This window comes from Rhipicephalus microplus, chromosome 7, assembly GCF_043290135.1.
Source record: "Rhipicephalus microplus isolate Deutch F79 chromosome 7, USDA_Rmic, whole genome shotgun sequence".
In the NCBI taxonomy this organism is placed as follows: domain Eukaryota; kingdom Metazoa; phylum Arthropoda; class Arachnida; order Ixodida; family Ixodidae; genus Rhipicephalus; species Rhipicephalus microplus.
Window position 1 is genome coordinate 15106929 of NC_134706.1, and position 21892 is coordinate 15128820.

General features: G+C 45.8%; 1 protein-coding gene across 1 annotated transcript in view; it reads left to right on the forward strand.

Annotated features, from left to right (window-relative positions):
- Positions 1–1953: 1953 nt before the first annotated feature.
- The window catches only part of eIF3b (eukaryotic translation initiation factor 3 subunit b), a 31090-nt gene continuing 11151 nt past the window's right edge, over positions 1954–21892 (forward strand). Inside the window, exons 1-6 of the mRNA XM_037431475.2 lie at positions 1954–2140; positions 7463–7658; positions 9002–9121; positions 9553–9610; positions 10940–11068; positions 14454–14611. Coding sequence (XP_037287372.2) covers positions 2002–2140; positions 7463–7658; positions 9002–9121; positions 9553–9610; positions 10940–11068; positions 14454–14611 — 800 coding nt within the window. The 5' untranslated portion in view covers positions 1954–2001. The remainder of the gene's footprint in view (positions 2141–7462; positions 7659–9001; positions 9122–9552; positions 9611–10939; positions 11069–14453; positions 14612–21892) is intronic.

Genomic DNA, 21892 nt, shown 5'->3' on the forward strand with positions numbered 1-21892 from the left:
TTAGAAATTATTTTAAAAAAGCAACTTACTCATAGGGGAAAAATGCAGGAGAAAAATCGTTTACCTCTTTGGTGTCCCTGTGAGGGAAAAGCCTCACATTTTCTCGGGCAGTCGCAGTGTCCCTTAGATATTCGCATGTGGTCACAAAGAGCTTCTCCCCGTTGTGACTGAAGGGTGTGAACCATCTTTTTCCTCCAGTCGATCGACGAATGCATTGACGAGTGTGCTTGATGACGAACGCGTCATCGAAACCTTTCAGTTTCTTTTTGTAATTGTTCATAATCGGAGTTCATTATTTTCTAATGTCTTGTACGTTCACGACAGCTGCTTCATTTGTCGAACGTGACGACCTCCAATTTGTGTGTTATGAAATGCGCCCCACTGTGCTGTGCTAACAGATGCAGCCTTCGAGCGCATGGCTGCATGTTATAGCCTGTTCAACCTGATCGTGACGGACAGGCGTATAATTAAAACGTCCCGCCATCTGTAAAAAAAAATAAAAATAAAAATTAAGCATCAGAGCGGCCCGCTTCGGACAACGAAACTAGCGCGACCTATAGGACCTCACGAATGTTGTTTTATATGTCCATACAAAAGAGAGCCACAGCCTCCGAGCTTTGTGTGCAACAACTTCGGAGGCTATTGCTGGCGCACACAGTTACGTTGTTGTCTTAGCTAAAAACAACCGTCGTCAAAACTTGTTTGATGACATTAGTGGCAATCTGTGTGCCTCAGTAGTAGCAGGCATACAAATAAGTATATTAACTCTGTGGCAGCGGGTAAACACATTCGTCTCCGAGCTTTGTGTGTAACAATTTCGGAGGCCATTGCTGGCGCATGCAGTTGCGTTGTTTTTTAGCTGCAAACAACCGTAGTCAAAACTTGTTTGATGACATTAAGGGCAATCTGTGTGTTTCAGTAGCAGCAGGCATAGAAATAAGTATAGTAACATTGTGGCAGCAGGTAAACACATTCGGTTTGCATGATCTAAGACTGACGCTAACTGTCTGGTTAATTCAGTCGGTAAGAAGTATTACCATAACATGGGACGTTGTTTTGAATACGCGCGTCTAAACTTAAAACCCTTACAAATTATAGCAGAGCAGAAAAACAAAACGAAAACATGTGTGACAGCCACGCTAAAGTGTGCCAGAAGTGTTAGCCGCGCCCTAAAAGTGAAGGTAGCGTGTGTGTAGGATAAATCGACAAAATAACAAAAAAAGTTTTGTTTTGGTAATGCACTATATAGTCACACGTAGTAATTTATAGGATGTTTTTGTCGTGGTTTGTACTGCCTACATCTGCGCTATCTGCATCCTAACGCTGTTTTGTTATGAAACCAGTCTCAGAGGTCATACCATTTAAACTATATTTAAACGTCATGTTTAGAGTTACTCTGTGACGTCATAACATATCTCTAGAGTCAAAATAAGTAAAAATGGTGGCTAAAAAACTCTGTGCTAGCTTTGGAATAACATGTTCATAGTATATGACTAGCAGAGATGTAGTAAAAGCTGTCTATCTGGAAGGTTATGGTAATAAACCAAATTTTGTTTCAACGTGCATCAAAAGCATAAATCATTGATTTGCTGCCATGTTTTAACAAGTCGAGAGCGTGTGTTACAAACGGTGTGTACCATACTTTTAGGAAACTCTATGGTGTGTACCACTCCTTCATAGTGTGTACGTGTGGTATGCGACGCTCCCTGCGGAAAAGTGGCGAAAGCTTTTGTCAACACTTTTCTTGGCTAAAAGCATAGAGGTAATATACAGACTCTATGGTCAAAAGATTGCTAATCTGAAAATCTGTGCTTTGTTTTGACAAGTGGAAGTACAGCAACACCAAGCAAGTGTTGTTGCCGCCATGTTTGAAGCAAAGCTTGGTGGTGGTACGTGGCGCTTCCTGCGGACGTGCGGCGAACTCTTCTGGCAATGCCCTCCCGGCACGCGCATGCGCGCAGTTAGTCCTTTTGGCTTCCCTCATGGCCACGGTGTTGTAAAATGGTCGAGAAAGGAGACATGGCTCACAGCGAAAAGGAGACGGACGGTGACCCGCAAAAGACTAGTGTGCTCAATGGAGACGACGAGCTTCCAAGCTTCAGTGATCCCGAGGACTATGTTGACGACATCACCGACGAAGGTTCGCTCAAAACGTTTTGTCCGAGGTGCACGTGCTCGCAGCCTGGGAACCCCCCTCCTCCCCTCCCCACGATCGCTCTGACGCCGTTCTGCTTTGACACGATCGGTCCTTACGGTGGTGGTGTAAAAATCTCGCTAATTGCTTCATCGATTATGGTGCCACGTTCACGCAGAAACACGGCGCATTCGATGAGTGCCGAAACAATCGCTTTGCCCGGTATTTGTTACGCGCCTACCCCCGAAGCACGTCACTTATTTCGGTTGAATGGCCGGTTCCACGCCGGCAATCTGGTACCGCCTGGAGTGATTACCCCCCCAATTTCGTTTATATTTCGCTCTTGTAAGCGCGAACTTCGTGTTCACCATTGACGATCGCTCGAATTAGCTCGGGAAATTTCTGTGGGTCTTCACTGTATAGCTTTTCGCAGTCTTTGATACGCGCGAAGTGATCTGTAGCGGCTTTGACACATTTCCGGCTATTTTTGTTTTTTGTCCCAGGCCCCGTAGGCTTAAAAAGTACGGGGGCCGGCTACTTTAGTCCCAGTTTATTCTCTGCCAGCGCTTGAATTCACGCTTAGTCGCATGATAAGGAATAATTCTTCGCAACTTTATTAACTTGTCCGTCGTAACACTTGAACCGAGGAATACTAACGCCGCATTCCGCGATCTTAACCGAACCATATTGAAAGCCGCGTTCCCCAACTACCCTCGTGCCACATTTTTGAAAACCGCCTGCCGACATTTAGCAATTTGTTTGCGCCGATGTCTCGCGGGCACATATAGCCGCCAAATATATGGTATCGTTGTGAGCTCCGCAGTCAGGGTTTGTTTACCTTATGGCGGCGTGAGGCTGCACATCTTCGTGATAAACACTAACCGCCAACGCTGGACTGGACTCTCTCACTTTCAATTCACACGCTGGTTTTAGATTTGCTATCTTCTAGGAAAACCCGGTTTTCTTGATAGCGTACAGTTTCATCTGTTGTCGCTTTCAGTTTGGTTACATATCGTGATGTTTCTGACTGCGCAGATTGTAGGGCATTTCGTTGTGTTCCCAATGTAGCTGCATTTCTCGCGGCAAGAACTTGTTTGGGACTATTAGAGTGAAAGATAACGCACTTGCGGGACCGGCCTTTCTAGCCGCAAGCTTGAAACGAATGTCCAATAAGATGACGAGGTCGAATTGTGGCACACTAATGTGTTCAAAACAACAACAGGACCCTCACATATGGATACGTTCACACAGTAGCACTGTTTAAAAACTGCTCTGATGCAATTTTGGATTTGATTGCTGGAGTGTGGACAGATTGAACTCTAAACCTTATGAGGACAAAGCCTCTTCGTCCCTCGTGTGCTGCCTGAATGGATAAAATTTCAATTACTAAATACATAGGTGGAAAAGCTCTAGTAAATGTTCAGTACATTATTGCCGAATAAGTACAGTCTGTGTCGTTTGGCGAAAATGCCCCAGCAATATCTTTCATTTTTCAATGATGGTCACAGTTTGGAACATGTTGTAGAGCACATGTTGCTGGCACAGAGTGAACACGCAAACGATTCTGCTTGCATCAGCCAGCTGTCATCGTAGATTATCGACAGAGGCTGTTGCACCTTTAATATCAAGGTCCTGGGTTGTATTGGGGGTTGTATTGCTGGTCGTGGAAGCTGCATTTCAATGAGAGCAAAATGGAAGAATAACTCCGTACTTAGGTTTAGGTGCTTGTAAGAGAACTTCAGTTCGTGGAAAAAACAAAACAAAGAACATCTGTAGTCCCCACACTAAAGCGTGTCTTGCGAACCTACTGGGCACTTGTCCCATTAGCGTCTAAAGTTTACTGCGCTGCCACTTGCATACAGTAGTTATTCAAATTGCTGGAGACAAGTACAGACAAACGCCATTATAGAAAGCTCTTGTGACTCTACATTTTTTCTATTCTGGTGGCACACAGCAATGCTCACAACAGCATTCCTTTCTGCTCCTTCTCTTTTCCGTCTTCGTCGTTTTCGCGCTGTAACCTAAAACGCTCACAACGTTGCCGTGCCATGAGGAAACCTGCATTATACAGGTTATATTGTTATAGAAGTATCTGCTGTCGAGGCATTCTGTCGTATACTAACTTGTTATATTGTCTAACTGGATATTGGGAAGCAGAATAGCAGAGCCACCTGATTGCCTGTGTCAATGCAGAGATTTATAATAATGCATGACTCAGTGGAAACACTATGAAAGCACTACATAAGTGCTGCAGCATTTCGTGCCAACCGGTTGGGCCCCCGCGATCTCCGATGACAGCGCAGCTCTGGCCGACTAGGCTCGCTTTACGCCATTTCCTGCCGCCGACAAGAGCTCTCGCTGAGTGGTGCCCCGTCCTCGGACTGCTGCGACCGTGTCCATCTTTCCTATCTTCTCCTTGCTTCTGAGTGTCGCTGTTCCTGCGCCACGATCTCTCTTTCCCCCTCTTTATCTCTGTACCTTTGATCCTATCCTTTTAATCCCTCCTCACCCCCATCCCTTGTGAGCTACTGTTGAGGTGTCGCACTTTGATGCAGACAGTTACTGGGCTCACTTTTCTCTTTAAGAATCACATAAGAATGATAATCAAGTTTCAAGTTTGTTTCACGTTTTCTTACTTTTTTTCCTTGTGTGGAATTTTCCTTTGAGGCCTCTTAGACGGAAAAAGCTTTGCATTTGAATTACTGTGTTGGTTGCTGACATAACACAAGGTATGTGTGTGATGTAGTTTACTCAGAAACAAGTTCACACTGCTTGCAGTCTGGCAATTTTTTGTGCTCTGTGGTGAAGCATTGATGGAGCTTTGCACTGGATTCCGACGTCTATCATATAAGATTCCACTCGCACATGTCATATTTTTCTGGAATTGTGCAGGAGTACAGTACCAGAACCAAAAGTATGTTAGCTAAAATTTCTTAATTGAAATTTTGGTTCACAAGTTAAAAAGAAACCATTGATCAAATGTTCTAGGACTTAAGGCCTCGCGTATCAGCTCCGTCGGAACCGGCAAACGTGTCGACAGGGCATTCCTGTTAACCCGAACTTTGTTCTGAGATTCAAGTCATAACTTTGAAGCTGAATCAGGATATTTTAGTTGCAAAAGTTGAAATGTCCTTTGCACACCTTTATGGAGAGCCCCAAATGTATTTTCACCACCTGGGGTTCTTTAAGAGCACCAAAATTTATCCGCCTAATGTTTTTGTACGAACATGTTACCACCACAGAAAAGAGATTGAATTTGAACCTGCAACTTCATTCTTAGCAGTGGAACTTTGTACTCACTAAACCACCACTGCAAGCCATTTCAGGTTGGTCGGTAAAGTTAGGTATCTATTTTAAGTACTCTCAACAAAATTACTTTGTATGACAAGGCTTTGGGGCGCTAAACCGTGCCAGAAGTTGTGGCATTCTCTGGAGCACCAACACGTACTGCAGACTCTGGGACCAAGCAGGGCGGACAGTATGCATGAAAACATATTGTTGAAAATGTGGCAATGTGTGTGCGATGATGTCATTGCAGCCAACAGTAAACAGCTGCCATTTATAAGTACCCCAATGTAATTGTGCAGTCCTATAACCTTGCTTTACTAGGACCATTCATGTATGGTCCTTGGAAGAATAGAATACCTGAAGAGGTCAGTATATGCAAGATACGGCATCAGCGCATTCTATTGGGGATGCTGGGCAGGCCTAATAGTTACAGGCAATAAATGTGGAGATGAATCGGAAGTTTATTTGTCATTGTAAGATTTACAAAACACTTCTAGCCTAAATTTGTCTTCATTGTTGTAATTTATTAGATTCTTCTATTAGAGGGTGAGCCTAATCTGAAAAATCAGTAAAAAAAAAAAAGCTGTTCAGGTGAACTTTGCCTCAAGAGTAGAACACAATAGTGTGATTGCATCTTGTTGCGCTTCACCATCTCGATCGATAGCCTTCATTTCCTTCTCAGTTGACACCTGAACCACGCCACAAGCACGTTAAGGAGCCCCGGGTGGTCGAAATTTCCGGAGCCCTTCACTACGGTGTCTCGTAATGATGTGGTGGTTTTGGGTCGTTAAACTCTAAGTATAAGTCAAATGAACCATGACACAAAAAAAGAAATGTTTGTATTTGTAGCATTGGTCATTTCAAACTATTCTAAACCGTCTTCTGAAAAAAAAAAACAATAACGAAGTGCCCACTAAGCCATAATTCTTCCCTTTGCAAATCAACAAAGGGCCTAGCGTGCGTCCTTAAGGCAACACACAAAGCTACGTAGTTTGCTTTGCTACTGATAATGACTAAATATGTCTAAACGCTTTATAATAGGTGGGCTTTTGAAACATCTGCTTTTTTGCACGATTCCCCGGTTTTAACTCCTGGCACAATTCAGCAGTTATGCTGTGCAACATTTCATGCGTTGAGACTTTTTGCATTCCATGACATTTCACGAGATTTTTATCTTTTGGAAATAGTGGTGTAACTGTGGCAGAACACCTGCTCGTTTATCCGCAGAGTGGTAGAACAAGCAGGCCTTCACAACCGACACCACTGACACCCGAATTTCTGCAAAACAATTTCTTTAGTGCTATTATGTTTACATATATGGAGGTAACATAGTATTTATTTATGCTTGCAACAGGGAAGAAAGAAAACCTTGAACATAGTGCCAAAAGTAACAATCCCAAACATAAACATAAACCTCTACTGTCACCACACACGTATATCAGCCACAATAACTGAAGTAAAACTGCCGTTTTTTTTCCCCATAAGATTTACTATTCTGGCACATTATGCTAATAGAGCAGAAAGGCCATTAGGCCAGGGAAAGCATATGACACATTAATTAAGGTCTTTTAACAGTAGTGAACTGATTGTGATTTAAATAGAAGTGAATTCTATGAAAAAAATCCCCTTTTCTGTCTGTGGGATTAGAATCCACAATCTTTGAGTTACAACCATCAGGCACGCGCCACTCAAAGCTGGTGGGTTCAGATCTCGGTGACAGAAAGGGTGATTTTTCATCTATTTCAATTCATTTCATTTTATGTCGCATTACGTACACTAGAGTTAGATGAGACCATTTAACACTCTCCGCGATTGCCCTCACTTAGATGCCTCATCGGTTCATTTGGCTGTGTCCAACATGCTGATGAGCCCTTGTAGAAAGATTCTTTTGTGCATTTGTCGTCTTTGTCGACTTTCAGAAAGAAAGTAGCAAGTGTGTCAATCACTGCAGTCTTCACTCTTTATTGCTGATCGATTTTATTGTTGTTGTCGTTGTTCTTGCTTCATCTCACAACCTTTGCGCTTTTACCTTTCCTTCAGAGCTCTTGGGTGACATCCTGCAGCACCGGCCCGCTGAAGCCGACGGCGTCGAGAGCGTCATCGTTGTTGACAACATCCCCCAAGTCGGTAGCGACCGGATAGAGAAGTTAAAAACTGTTCTCATGAAGATCTACTCTCAGTTTGGCGAGATCAACACCGAATACATACCTGTCGACGAGACAGGAAAGACGAGAGGGTGAGTTCCAGGCAGGCATGCGTTTCCTCATCAGGGACGATCGTTTTTGCGCTTGCTCGGTTGGCCTTGAGACATGTCCCTAGGGAAAAGCACGCAACCTGTGTGAAGACTACTGTTGTGCAGGATCTGTTCGGCTGTCGCACTGACGTAATCGTCAACGCCGTCTTCAAGGAAAGCTTGTTACGCATTGCCATTTTTGGCTGCGGCATTGTAGGAAGAGGCCCTATGCTGGAACAAATCACTAAAGGCGGTCTTTAGGGGTGGTCTCCTGCATGTTTGTAGCAATTGTTTTTTCTGTAATTGATGCTATATCAATCGTGGGCTTGTTGATGCTAAGTTGTTTGTGACAGGGCAATGTGATCTTTTACCGGGGACACCTGCCATTTTGCATTGCATTTTTCCTTGTTGCCAGGACATGAACGCATGACTGCTGCTGTTGTCTGTAGCAAACGAGGTGTCACGCATCTAACTGTGTGGATGAAGGTTCTGTTTCTGGCACGAAGTAAGGAAACAATTGGGAGGGAGCGTTGCAAACTATGATAAACTGGTATGTCATGAATGCACATGCCAAGCTTTGCCTTTCCTCATTTTGCTCAATAATGGAAGAGGTTTTTAATGTTTTAGAGCATCTTTTATTATCGGTGCATCTGTTTTTAGAAGCCTGATTAATTGTAAGTTGTTCACTTGCCATTAAATACCGAGCAAGCATCCCTCGCCCCCTCCTTCTTTGTGAAAGATAATCAGACTGGATTTCGAGGAGGTGGGGAGGCTTTGCCTTTTGGCGGACCACAATTTGAGATGTCGAAGAAAGTGTCTCTAAGAAGAACGCTTGGCTGCGCTTCTAGTGAAATGCTTTGTATTATACGCATTAGGTTACTGCCTTTACTGAACTGGAGGGGGTCTTCGTATGAAAGTTCATGTGTTATGATAAGGGAAGAAAAACATTCTTCGGGTGACTTTTTTGTGGCAGCTCAGATGGCAAAACCGAGGTGCCCAGCTGTGAATGTAATAAGGAATCAGGCACGCATGTGAAGGCTCTACCAAGTAGCGCTCCTGGAACTGCCGCTGCAAATTGATGTAGCAAAGAACATGTTGAAAAAAAATAAAATAAAATTGGCCGGAGGAGGATGTACTTGCACGATAAGTGGTGCCTATTACGGAGCTCCTGAAAAGGGCAAGGGAGCACTTGCTCGGGATTTCACTGTAGCCTGTTTGCATCCTTCATATGCCTTCAGTTGCTTTGAAAGTGGATGTTGTCTTGGAACAATTGGGGCCTCGAAAATGAAGTTACAAGTTTTGTCAGTTTGGAGCTAATGCGTGTCCTTTTGGATCACTTCCTGCAGGTACATGTTCTTGGAGTACAAGAATCCTCAGCAAGCGCAGGAGGCTGTCAAGGTGACGAACGGACACAAGCTTGACAAGCAACACTCCTTTGTTGTCAACCTCTTCACGGACTTCCAGAAGTAAGCGGTAGCCGTGGTTGGAATCACGGTCAAACATATTGTGCTCCCAAACCACCTCTGAATGTAGGAAAAACAAGCGCGTTATTCTGTACCGTTTCCTGCCATGGCGGCACAACTCGCGATGCCAGCTGTCTGCTCACATGACATCAGGACGAAATAAGTTCTCAGTGTGGCGATATATGAGGGTTATCTGTTGTGCTGTTGTGATCTTATGACATTTTCTGTGCCTTTTGTTACCGTTAGCGGCCTGCCGTTGCTAAAAAAAGCACAGAACAGAAACTTCGACCAACGGCAGATGTCGAATAGTGGCAAGAGACGCAACAACAGCCATAGAATTGTTCGGTGGTAGCACCCCTGTTTTATTTTCCTACTTTTCCTCCTCCTCCTTTCACCCCTTGTTTGTTTTAGCGTGGCGTGTTTTAATTATGCAGATATGAGAACATCCCAGAGGATTGGAAACCACCCCAGCCACAGCCATACGTCGACCACGTAAGAAACTTTCTTTTCTCGAAATTTTCCTGCGACTTTCTTTTTGTTTGTCTTTTCGCATCATGCATATTTGGGTAGGAACAAAATAATCAAAAAGGCAGCTTTAGGTGTTCTTGGGAACGAACAGTTTTAACCAGCCTATCATCTCGAATTTTCATTTTATATATGCAGCAACACAATGTTGCTAGGCAACGAAGCCAGGTAATGCATGGCGTAAACTGGCTGCTCATTGTTCTGAAGTTCTGGAAAACTTTTCTCTCAAAACTTGCAGTGAATGCGTTGTTACTTGGAAATTTCAAATATGTATTGTTCTTTCAGCACAGTTCATAGATCTTCAGAAATCAGAAATTTGATGTGTGTTATAGATATAAATTTTTTTTTTTGCTGAACTGTGCGGGCTGTAAAGCAACTTGACCTGTCACAACGTACGAAAATACGTGGACCAAGAGAGCGTGTTCAAATGGGCGTATAACATGCATTCTTCTTCCCTCTTTCTTTACGTTGCGTTGTAATGTGGCTGTTGTCATGTTGCTTTGTTGTAATGGTATGAGAGGAACGTGGCTCGTTACAACTGCTTGATAAACCGCGCAAGCTTCTACGGGCGATCACGATGCCGCTTGTTTACCACTAGAGATAAATAGTTGACTACGAAATGTCGTTGGATCTAACTGCATTTTCTGTTCAGTGATCTTTCATCGCATCAAGCTGGCATCTTTCCCCGAAATTGTCGTGTTTCATTTCTGGTTATTGACAATATAGCAGCAACACGGAGGGAACACATTCAAAAGTGCAACTTCAACATTGACGCCGTGAAGTGTATCCAGTGTGGGTGTTGAATACGACCATTGAACTCCAGCTACAGCCAGCGCGTCTCTAACCTTGGCCGATTGTCTTTGTTTGCGTGCCGAACACTTGCGTCCCAGGAGCCCTGCCGAAGTTTAGTCAATTTTCTCGTCGCGGGTGCCTTGTCGCCTTTCAACACTTTTGTTTTGAAATATTCAAGTTGGTAGACGTGTCTTTCTTTTTTTGTTATTTACTTGGGAACACGCAAATTATCTTTCAAACCATGCCTGCTGCGTCTACAGCAGAAAGGCACAAACACAGGCTCCTTGAAAGTAGTTATCACAGTGTGGTCTTTTCCTGAGCTGCCTTTTTCACGTGAAAGTTCGTGTTGCACCTTGAATGGCCTCAAAAAGAAATTGCCGGCAGCTATGATGGCCATATGTAACGATGTGTGAAAGACGGTTCGGTATCCAGCCGCTGAGCTATCTCTGCAGCTTTTCTGCGCATTCAGGGCTTCGGAGTCCTTAAAGTTGCATCGCCTTGCAGGGAAACCTGAGGCAGTGGCTGCAGAACCCCGACTGCTACGACGAGTACAGTGTGATGTACTGTGGAGGAGAGCGTGTGGCCATATACCTCAACAGCACACAAGAGCCTACTGTGATCAAGGACAGAGAGGTGAGCGTTCTCAAGGTCTCCTATAACCAATTTGTTGAATACAGCTCAAACGACGCTCTACTGTATCAATTAGCTGCCTGCTCAGCGTTATTTTCATGTGAATAACAGGCACAGTGGGTTTGCGTAGACACCAGAGTCGCATCTACGTCCAAACCTGCCGTATTTACTTGAATATAGGTCGGGCACGAACATAGGTTGGCCCCTACTGCTATTGTTCTACAAGATAAAAAAAAATATTCGAATATAGGTCTACCGTTTTTTTTTTTAGCTTAGAAACAAATTGAAGCGCAGCACACCTTTATTTACACAACATAGCGCCCTAATCACTGCCGGGGTCGTCATCTTGTGAGATGTGCAAGATCATGTCGTCATCGGATTCTTCGCAAGCATCCGCGACTTCCCAAACGAGGTCGTCCTTGCTGCCATCGCTGCTGATCGCTGAGCCGCGAAAGGCACGAAGCCGACATTTGCACGCAGACGGTCGCACTGCTTTTGGCCACCCCCAATCGTCTCATTTACACAGAACTCGCGCTGCACAGCACAATTGCTCGAGTCCTCGGTAAAAAGTGTCACAAAGTCACCTGTGTAGCTCTGTCAATGTGACATCGTCGCAACCTCGCACAACCAAATGGTGGTGGTGGTGGTGGTTAGAAGAAGGCGCCTATTTTCTGCAGCCCGGTAGGGAGCACGGTGCAGCGAACCATCAACCTGTTACGTCTGTCGTACAATGAACAAAGTGTGAGACGGCCGAGGCCTTAGGCCAGTAGTGCGGCTGCGCGCTGGAAGGTAGTCAAGAGACTAGGGACTTCACAGCCAATACCTAGGGAAATCGGGGGTTTCGTCGAAAACAAGGCGGAGCGGCTGCATTTTGCGGGGGTGGAACGCGGCTGTTGCATGAATAACTTTTTTCTCAATTACTTAGGTAGTTGGAAAGGAGGAGGGGGGTCTTTATTTCAGATTTTATGGTACAGTGGACTCCCAATAAAGGGAACTTGCTTAAACAGAACTGCCTCATTAATGGAACGGGCTCACATGGCTGGATTTCTCACTGTTGCACAGTAAAAGTCAGGGTTTAATCGAAACAGTACTTATTGGTCACCTACCATTAAACGGCGCAAACTCTAAACACAGCTTAGACTCGCTCGTGCCAAAGGTAGCCTCACAACCAACCATGGCAACAACTCGAGATTGACACAAGTTAATCCAGTTGCCATTCTCGCTTGTGGCTGTGGGAACCAAGTTGGCCAGTCAATTGTGCGTTAAGCCTATTTTTGTGGCTAAGGGCGGTGGATCACGGTGTTATTTCAGCCCGATAGAAAGGAAGCAGCCGCAACATGGACTCTCGCTTAAAAAAAAAAAAAAAGCTTTGAATTCTTCAGGAGCTCGATCGAAGCGGCCTGCCAAGACGGAGGTGGCGAAAAGATACATACCGAAATGGACTCTGTCGCTGATCTGAAAAGACAGAGAAATTATTGAAGGCACTGTTAAGAACGGGACCTTTACATCCAAGCTGATGCGGACGACGCCTTATGAACAACTAAAAAAAGTTCCTGTTTGGTGGTTCAAGCGTGCACGAAGTTCTAATTTGCCCATAAGCGGACCACTTCCCGAGCAGAACGCTTGAGAGATCGCCATGCAAATGGGTGTTAAGAACTTTATCCTAAGCGACGGATGGCTCAGCCGCTTCAAAACACGCGATGGCCTAGTCTTCAATGCAATCTCAGTTGAGATTTCTAGCTACTATATAACATGCGAATGCAGCAGGAACCGCTTAAAGAACATCCGGCGCGGCAGTTGAACGCTATAAGCTCGGCGATTTTGTTGGTTTGATTGTGAATGTAGGTCGAGATTCTTTGGTCACGAATATCTGTCGATAGCTGGTTACGAACAACATTTCCGGGAAAAAAAAGGTCGACCTATATTCGAGTAAATACGGTAGCTATAACAAAGCTGAATATAACTAAATATAAGTTATGACAAAGTAAATGGAGAGTAGTCTTGCAATTATATAGTATTGTTAAGAATATACCTTTGTGACGAATTTTCAGATTCTCGCTCAGGTTTACGAGTGACTGTTTTGACTAGGTTGCTCACTGCTCGATTTCTGAACTGTACAGCGGCAATGTCTAAGCTTGTGAAGCAATCATGTGTGCCGAAACAAAATATTCGCTTGCTTTCACGGAATAATGCCAGCTTCAAATATGAACAGTACCGATCGGGACTCATTTCGGTGTAGCAACGGGTTGGTCGCACCATCTGGTGTGAGGATAATTCACTGCGAAATAGCGAAAGGTAAGTACAAGGGATCCGTCGGCATTTGCGGTGCCTCGTAACACGAAAACGGATAAATTGAAACCAGAGAATAGAAATTAACCCTTTGCGACCTGCCTTATGACGTAATTTCAATGAATCTGTTAAATTTATTTAATTCAATGCTGAGGTTTTGGAGACCAAAGTGAAAATTAATGGAAGTGTTACAATGAATTTTTGTTTATTTTGAGGCAATTATAATAATCAATGTGTGAATAGTTATCTAATTATTATGCAGTCAGTTGGGCTCTATTTCTTCACAAAGCAAATTCGATGACCCACTCAAAGTACATATGCCACTTATCTGCTGCCAGTAAAAGTTCCAGAAAAAACTTAAAAAAAAAACTGATCTTTATCCTCGATAGAACAAACACATACATAAGAAAGTAAGGGACGAAATATAGTTTTGCCATAGATACAGTGTGAATAGATATGTTTATAACGAAATTTATCGATATAATGAAGTATTTTTGTGGCAGATGTGACTTTCTTATAGTGAGGTGTGATTATATTTTCAAAAATTTTTGCCTAAACACCTCATGTCTAGTGACTCATGAGGTATGATACTACCTTCCCTGAAGCAGTCATGAATGGCAATATGTTTAAACCACTAGTCATACAAAGAAAGTTTAATCAACAAGAATGCTTGATATAAGCTTTGTGTTTGTAGTTTTTTGCTTTTCAATAGGGCACAGAAATGGCATCTCTCAACCAGGATGTCGCGTTGGAGAGTGGTCGATGTATGAAAAAATGTGCATCCCTGGCAAGTGTCCCACTATGTCAAGAATGAACGAATCAACAGGCAAAAAAAGGAATACCTTGAAGAAAGATCGACCTAAGTTGGAGTGTGTGGAGGCTTTAGACATGTTTTCATTTAGCTTCATGCACGCTAGCCCCAGGGTGTCGTCTTGAGTTTGATCGGTTTGCGCAGTGTTGATGGATAGGAAGCTGGTAAATGTCATGCGATCAATATATGCGACATTTTGCTCAGGTATTGCTTGCAAGTTCATTGACAGAGTGCCTGTAAGTATTCTGTAGTGTTTACGCCCTCTCGTGTCTGGCTCCCATTGTGCAGCGTTGGTCCGACGGCGGTGTGATGTGGTCTCCGCTGGGAACCTACTTTGCCACCTTCCACCAGCAGGGCATTGCCCTGTGGGGCGGGCCCAGCTATGCTCAGATCATGCGGTTCAGCCATTTTGGCGTCAAGTACATCGACTTCTCGCCCTGCGAAAAGTGAGTGTTTTCGAGCCACAGGCATTGTGCCTGGTGCGTGAGCTAATGGGCGGGCAGCTGGCTTCCACAGCTCATAGGCTATTTAGTCGTGTTGAGACTGCTAATTTGTTTAGATGAAACGTGTCAGAGGGAAAGGAAGCATTAACGTAATTACTCGAATCAAACGCGCACCTTTTTTCCGGTTACGCGAGTTCATAAATCGCATGCGCGTTAGAATCGAGTACGAAAAAAAAAATGAATACGATAATTCTATTGCCATCGGCATTTCCAAAATGGCCGCCCCCTACGTGCGTCGGCATGGCGCGTTGGCCATTTCTGCCTATGTGTTTCCCATGTGCGGCACTTCGTACGTGTGCTGAGGAGTATGTCATCTTGGTGTGCATTAGCATCGACGGCATGGAAGGGCCGACTCCAAAAACTCGACGAGTGCACCACGATGCCGCTTTTAAAAGAAAAAGTCATCGCGTGTGCCGAAACCGACGTAAATCGGGCTGCATCGCAGTCGTTCGGAGTTCCCGAAATGTGCGCGCAGGACTGGCGGAAACAAAAGCAGAATATTGTCGACAGCAAAGATTCACGCAAAGGCTTCAGTGGACCACAGCAGGGTCGGTTTTCGCAAATTGAAGAGCTGCTCGGCAAGTATGTGATTGAGCATTGAGCGGCACAGCGGCTCGCGACGACAGACCTGCTCCAAGTTCAGACTATGCAGCCAGCCTTAGAAAAAGGGCTAATGTGGAGCCAGTTTAAAGCGAGCAGGTGCTGGCTAACTAACTTTATGAAGAGGAAAGGCTTTTCCCTCCGAAGGTGAACAGACATATGCGAAAAGCTTTGCGGAGGGGTACGATGAAAAGCTTTACAGTTTTCACAGGTTCGTCCTAAACTTGCGACACAACAACGGCTACCTGCTTGGGCAAATCGGGAATGCCGATCAGACGCCTCTTTACTTCGACATGCCTGGCACCACAACCGTCGAGAAGAAGGGGGCGAAGCAAGTTCGCGTGCTGACATCGGGCCACGGTAAAACTAGAGTGACGGCAATGGTCCGTTGCACGTCAGATAGGCACAAGCTTCTCCTGTACCTCATATTTAAGGGGAGACGCGGGTCGAAAAGTCGCGTTTTTTTTTCCAAATTTCACCTTTTCTGTTTTTTGTTGCTTTATCATCTTTATACATTATATTTTGACATCTGAAAATATCACAGCGAAATAAGCATCAGAAGTCAGTGAAAAACGCGTCTGAGTGAGCGGCAGTGACGCGCGGCATCACGAAATTTACACAAAACGGGCTGCTGTTCGCGTGCTCGCGGGGCCGCGAAGAGAGCTGTCCGCCATATTGCGGCCGCTGGCTCGTGTAGAGTTGTCCTTACTCTCCACGATCCCGGTTCTTGAAGTCTCGTACGTTCACGAAAAATCTAAAAAAAAAGCAACAAAAACAGTCTTTTCCCGCCGTTTCAAACCGCGCGCCACTAACGCAGGGCCGCCATTGGCTGACAGCACCCGTGTTTTCTTGCCGTAGTTCGCTTCACTGTTTTCCGGAGTTATTTTTCGCTGTTTTCGTGCGATGGCAAGCCCGAAAAAGGCCGTTGCCGACCATCGGAAATACAGAAGTAAGAACAAGTTCAGAGGGAAGCGGCGGAGGACGTACAAGAAAGCCACCGCCAACGAAAATGTCCGCGACGGGCCAGCGGCCGGTAGGCCTAACATCGACCACGGCAACGTCGACCATGGCAACTGCGACGACGAGATCAACGCTGCAGTGAATTTTGTGAGTGCATCGCAGAAAAAGATCGCGTTATTCGAAAACGACGTCAGGCCGAATGCCGATCGTGCCGAAAGCGTAGTGCTGTGCGAGTTGGGTGCATTGACGGCCGTCGTCGCAGGCGCGGCATGCCCCGTTTGTCACGAGAGTAAACTCGCAGTTCGGGCACCGAATAAAAAGCGGAAAGGCCTTTCGGCGTTTCTGGAGCTACACTGCGAGAATGCGGAGTGCTTGGAGAGCATCCTTTCGTCCGCGTACTCGTCGAAGCGGGTCGCGTCAGATGGCGGCCGCGGTGCAAGCAGAAGCTACGACAGCGGGAGTTCGCGTGACGCCTTTGCCGTGAACCTGAAAGTGGTGCTTGCAGCGCGTGCCGTCGGTATCGGGCATGAGCAACTTTCACGATTTTGTGCAGTAGTTGGATTGCCAAACCCTATGCACCATAAGACCTTCCATGCTATCGGCAAAAAGATTCACAGTGCGGCAGTGAAGGCTGTCTGTGAAAACATGCAAAGGGCACGCAGCGTCACCAAAGAGGTGGCTGGTAACAGTGACGTGCCAGTCATGTTTGACGGCACATGGCAAAAAAGAGGCCACAAAAGCCACAATGGTGTGGGAACTGTAGTGTCCTTGGACACTGGTTTGTGCCTGGACTATGAAGTGCTTTCCAACTTCTGCCTGGCGTGCAGTTTGCATAACGACATGGGAGGCGATGAAGAAACATGGCAGGCGTTTCATCATCCCGTTTGTGAGAAGAATTGCGACTGTTCTTCGCATGCCATGGAGGCCGAAGCTGCAGTGCGCATTTGGCAGAGGACTGTGGACTATGAGACACCCCTGCGGTTCACCATCTTCCTAAGCGATGGAGACAGCAAGGCCTACAACGGGGTCTGTGATGCCAACGTGTACCCTGACACTCCAATTGAAAAAGAGGAGTGCACCAACCACGTGGCGAAACGTCTGGGCACCGGCCTGCGGAAGCTGCCAACGCCACTTCCACGAGGGGAGAAGCTGAAGGAGACCACCATCCAGAAGCTTCAAACTTACTTTCAGGTGGCCATTGTGAACAATCGGGGAAATGTCCACAAGATGTACACTGCCATATGGGCCTCATGTTTGCACTCGTGCTCAACAGACGGTGCTGGAAGTCACAAGTTCTGTCCTGCAGGCCCAGACTCGTGGTGCAAGCACCGACGTGCTGAGGCGCAGGGCCAGCCTGCACCGTGCCACACCCCCCTCCTGACCAAGGCCCAGGGTTTGGCAGTCCTCCCAATCTACAAGCGTCTCACAGATGCGAAGCTGCTTGCCCGGTGCCTCCACGGCAAGACACAGAACGCGGCCGAGTCCCTGAACAGCAAAATATGGCTGCTGTGTCCAAAGACCCGGTTTGCTTCCCGGACTGCTGTGGAAACAGCCACAGCCATTGCAGTCCTGTGGTTCAACCGGGGCCACGCGAGCTTTGAAAAGGTGCTGGAAGAGCTTGGGGTGCTTCCTTCGGAGGCCCTGGTTACCCTCAGCGACCGCCGAGACAGCATGCGCATGCACAAGATGAATGTGCGTCAGACCGCTGAGGCGAGGGCACACCGTCGCAGTGCAGCCAAGAGGGCCCGGGTGGAAGAGTCCTGCCGCACCAGCCGGGAAGGGAAAACCTACGGTGCTGGAGAGTTTTAGACAACTGATATTCCCTCTGGACATGTGTGTATGTGTTCAGCACAAGTTTCGTGCTACTGCGTTTTTCATTTTTGTAAATACAGACTTTCAAACTTTCAAACGCGTTTTTCTCATTTCGCAATTTTGGCCAATTTGCATTTTTTGCGGGAAGTGTTTCGGGCACTTAGAATGGTCATACGACGACGAAATTTGGCACACACATTGAGGAGAGTGCGTAGGGTGCCGATATCTACTTGAATCAGCACAACCTATCAGCTGTAAATATCTATTAATAAATTTAATGGTGGTCGAGTGGAAAAAAAAGGGTAGTTTGCTACACAGATGTTTTTTTCATAGTTTCAAAGTTGGAGCACAATTTCTAGCTAGATATCGGCACTCTATGGCTAATAGGGAGCAAAAGGAGCCATTGAACAACTCTCTGCATGAACATTTAGTATGCGCGAAAGTTCCCGGAAAACTTATCAAGTTTCACCATTACTTGAAACACAACTCCCAAACTATTGCACTTATGTAAAAACTGATTACAGATTTGGAATCAGGAGGAAAAACTGCATCAGTGGTCCAATTTCTGAAGCTCTAAGTTGAATAACAAAAAAAAAGTGCTTTCGAGGAGCGTCTCCCCTTAAGGGGGGAAGAGGGTTTTAAATTTTTTTTTTATATTTCTTGACCAAATTCAATGAAAATTGTAACCCAGACAGAGTTTTTCAAGCTGATTTCAAAAATATAATTGCTTTTGAAATTGGTTGGCCAGTTGCAGAGATAATTAAAATTAATCCTATATTGTTTATCAGAACAATGGAAAGGCAATTATTGGCCAGAATATTAATATTGACATATGGCTAGATACTATGAAGTGTAATTAACACAAATGTAGGATTACTTTTTTAATATTACAAGTATTACCAATTTTATAGCAATTTGAAGTTTAATCTCCAGATATCTCTATCAAGCGATTAAATTAGTACCAAGAATAAAAATTTAGAAAGACTAGATTGAAAAATCTGTTCCTACATTTGTGTAGGAGACATATGTAGCTACATGCCACCACAAGAATTGTGGCTCTATGTGACCTCAAGACCAAGATATCGCTTTGGCAAGTTTCAAAAACATCGAAAATGACATTCTGAGAAAACGTCAAAAAACAAAATAGGCTCATATTTAATACAGAAAATCACAAACTATTTACAATGTTCACAAATGGCCTAGCATCAGTACCCTCCAGGAACATAGTCTGTCTGTTTAGAGTCATTTCGGTGTTGTTTTCGTAGCACACGCTGCAAGTTTTCTGCAGAAGCATGCTTGCGTGCGCATGCTTCAGCACGGTGGCGATCTTTTTCACTCATGCGCTTGGTCAACTGTTGGCCAGGGTTTAGCTGAAGTTCTTGAAGTATGGCTGTAGAAGCTTTTTCATACCCAGAATTGAACTTCATTACAGCCTCTGCCACAGCAGCTTGCACAGCAAACAATGATGCATGTTTCTCCTTCGGCGCCAGTGCCCAAATAATTGAGTGGAGACACTCGTTGTTATTTTGGGTCTTCCCTCTTAGGCATCGCCGAAGAAGCGATTCATCAGACAAACGTCTGTAAACTGGAAGAAGCGCCTCACATACATGGGGTGGCAGATTGTGGCGGTGTTTTGGAGCAGGCTCACCTTTGGCCTTTGCTGCGTTTTGGCGGCACCATGAATCTGGGCCCTCTGGACAGAGAGTGTGGTTAGAAGTGACATCGTTTGAGGTGATGTGGTAGTATGTGGCCATGACTGCTTTATGCATGGCCTTGACATCACCTTTGTGCGATTTCAAGGCCCAGCCATAGTAGCTGCTGAGCTTGGTGATAAGCTCACCAGTCAGCTTTCCTTTCCCACCGAGACTCTCTGTACCAGAGGACTTCTGCTTGGAAACTAGATTTCGCAGTGCTGTGCCCATTCTCTTGTGAATGTGGTTAACACAATCTTCCTTGTCCACGGGTATGTATCCATAGACTTTCGCATCTTGAAGAGCAAGGTAAGCGCGGCTGTCACCATCCGACAACAAGGTCGTGTACCGCAGCTTATGCTTCTGCAGCGATCTTTGGAAGAGGATCAGTGCCGCTTCCACCTCCATCTCCCCAGCTTTTTTGTCCGTGTTTTTCTGGCATGCGTGTGCCTCCTTCCAAGCCTGGTAGGCAGGGTCAACTTCTTTTGGTGCCCGTGCGCACCCAGCACAGAAATTGCTGAGCACTACATAATCGAGCACAAATCCTGTGTAGAGCTCAATTACGGTGCCGACGCCGATATGAGACGAGTGGCCGCGCGTCATCCATGTGCCATCGAACGATATAGCGATGTTGTCCGGGCTGTTTATATTTAGGTCACGGTACAAATCGCGCACTAATTGTGCACATGTCCCCATCAACTTTTCTGCCCCATCGGTTGCCGCGGGGACGAGTTTCGTTTTCAAGTGTCCCTGCCATGTTTTATTGTGCATTCCTCTCTCCGAAATGTTCATCGCCGCAAAAATGTCGTTCATTGCGGTTTGCCCGTTTCCGGTGCTCTGCATTGCACGCTCCGCAAGGATGTTTATGACAAAAGGCCTGAGCTTTGCTTTGCCGCTCACGCGCGGCGAGCTCCATCCCTGCACATTATCGCCGCAGATCGCACATTCGGCAACAAACTTCACAGCAAGGCCAAAATCCCGCTCACCTTTTCGCACCGTGAGGTTACCACCACAAATTGTACACTTGCAACTGGTAGACGCCAGCAGCGCGTTCATCGAGTCGTAACTAGCGATGAAAAAACTTGTAGCGAGATCGTTGCTAGCTTGTGTGGCAGCGTCATCACGATCCAAAAAGTCAGATTTTCGGGCAGTAGCAGGAGTTGAAGCAAGTACATTAAGTTTTTCTTGAGCTTCACTCTCTATACGCCGCAAATCTTCTGGCTGCAACATTGCAGTGTCGTGCCGAAACGACGACGAAGACCCGCGGCGGTTGTCAAGAGCGCTTTGGGGGACTAGGCCTAACACGCCCGCATCGGCGCCGCTCGACTCGGGAAGCACGCCGTTCTCCGCATGGTCAGGAACTGGTGGTGGCACAGCAGCGCATTTCTGGAAGTTGTACGGAGTCTTCCTCTTCCTTTTTGTTCCGAATTTGTACTTCGTAGCGAACTTCGGCGACGGCGTCGACATCGTTGCTCACGTGCGAAAACCAGTTGACGCGTACGGTGTGCGCACAGTCGCCGCGGAGTGATGCAGACGATGCCTGTCAGGCCAATGGCGTGACCCGCTGCGGGTCACGTGCCGTAACTGGCCAATTACTGCGCGTGTTGGGACTTCTTTTTGAATCGGGATATCTTCACAGCCAACGCGCGCTCGGAGCCGAAAATGGCGCGAAAATCAAGACGAGAGGCTGCGCTTTCAAACGATATATGATTCGCGGCTGTCGGACAAATATGACGGCCGTCGCGTGTCACGGAAAAGGCGCTTTATTTACCAAATTCTTGGCTCATATTTAGCTGGCACTGGTGCTAAAATTGATATTACGGCTAAGATATCGTTTCAAACTGCATAAAACTTGGCGAAATGGTAGAATATTGGATGGAAATAGCAAAACTGCCATTTCCAAAAAATCAACTTTTTGACGATTTTTCGGCTTTTAAAACCCGTGTCCCCCCTTAAACGGAAGACGCTCCCGAAAGGAGTCTTTTTCTTGAGTGGTGTGATCGTGTGGGCCAACGAGGAAAATGAGTGCGCGTTACAATCGATGTCTTTTTTTTTTTCGTCAAGGAAACCGGGTGCGCGTTACAATCGAGGGTGCGGTAGAATCGAGTAAATACGGTACTTAGGCTGATAAATTATTCAAGAACCCATGGTAATAAGGGCT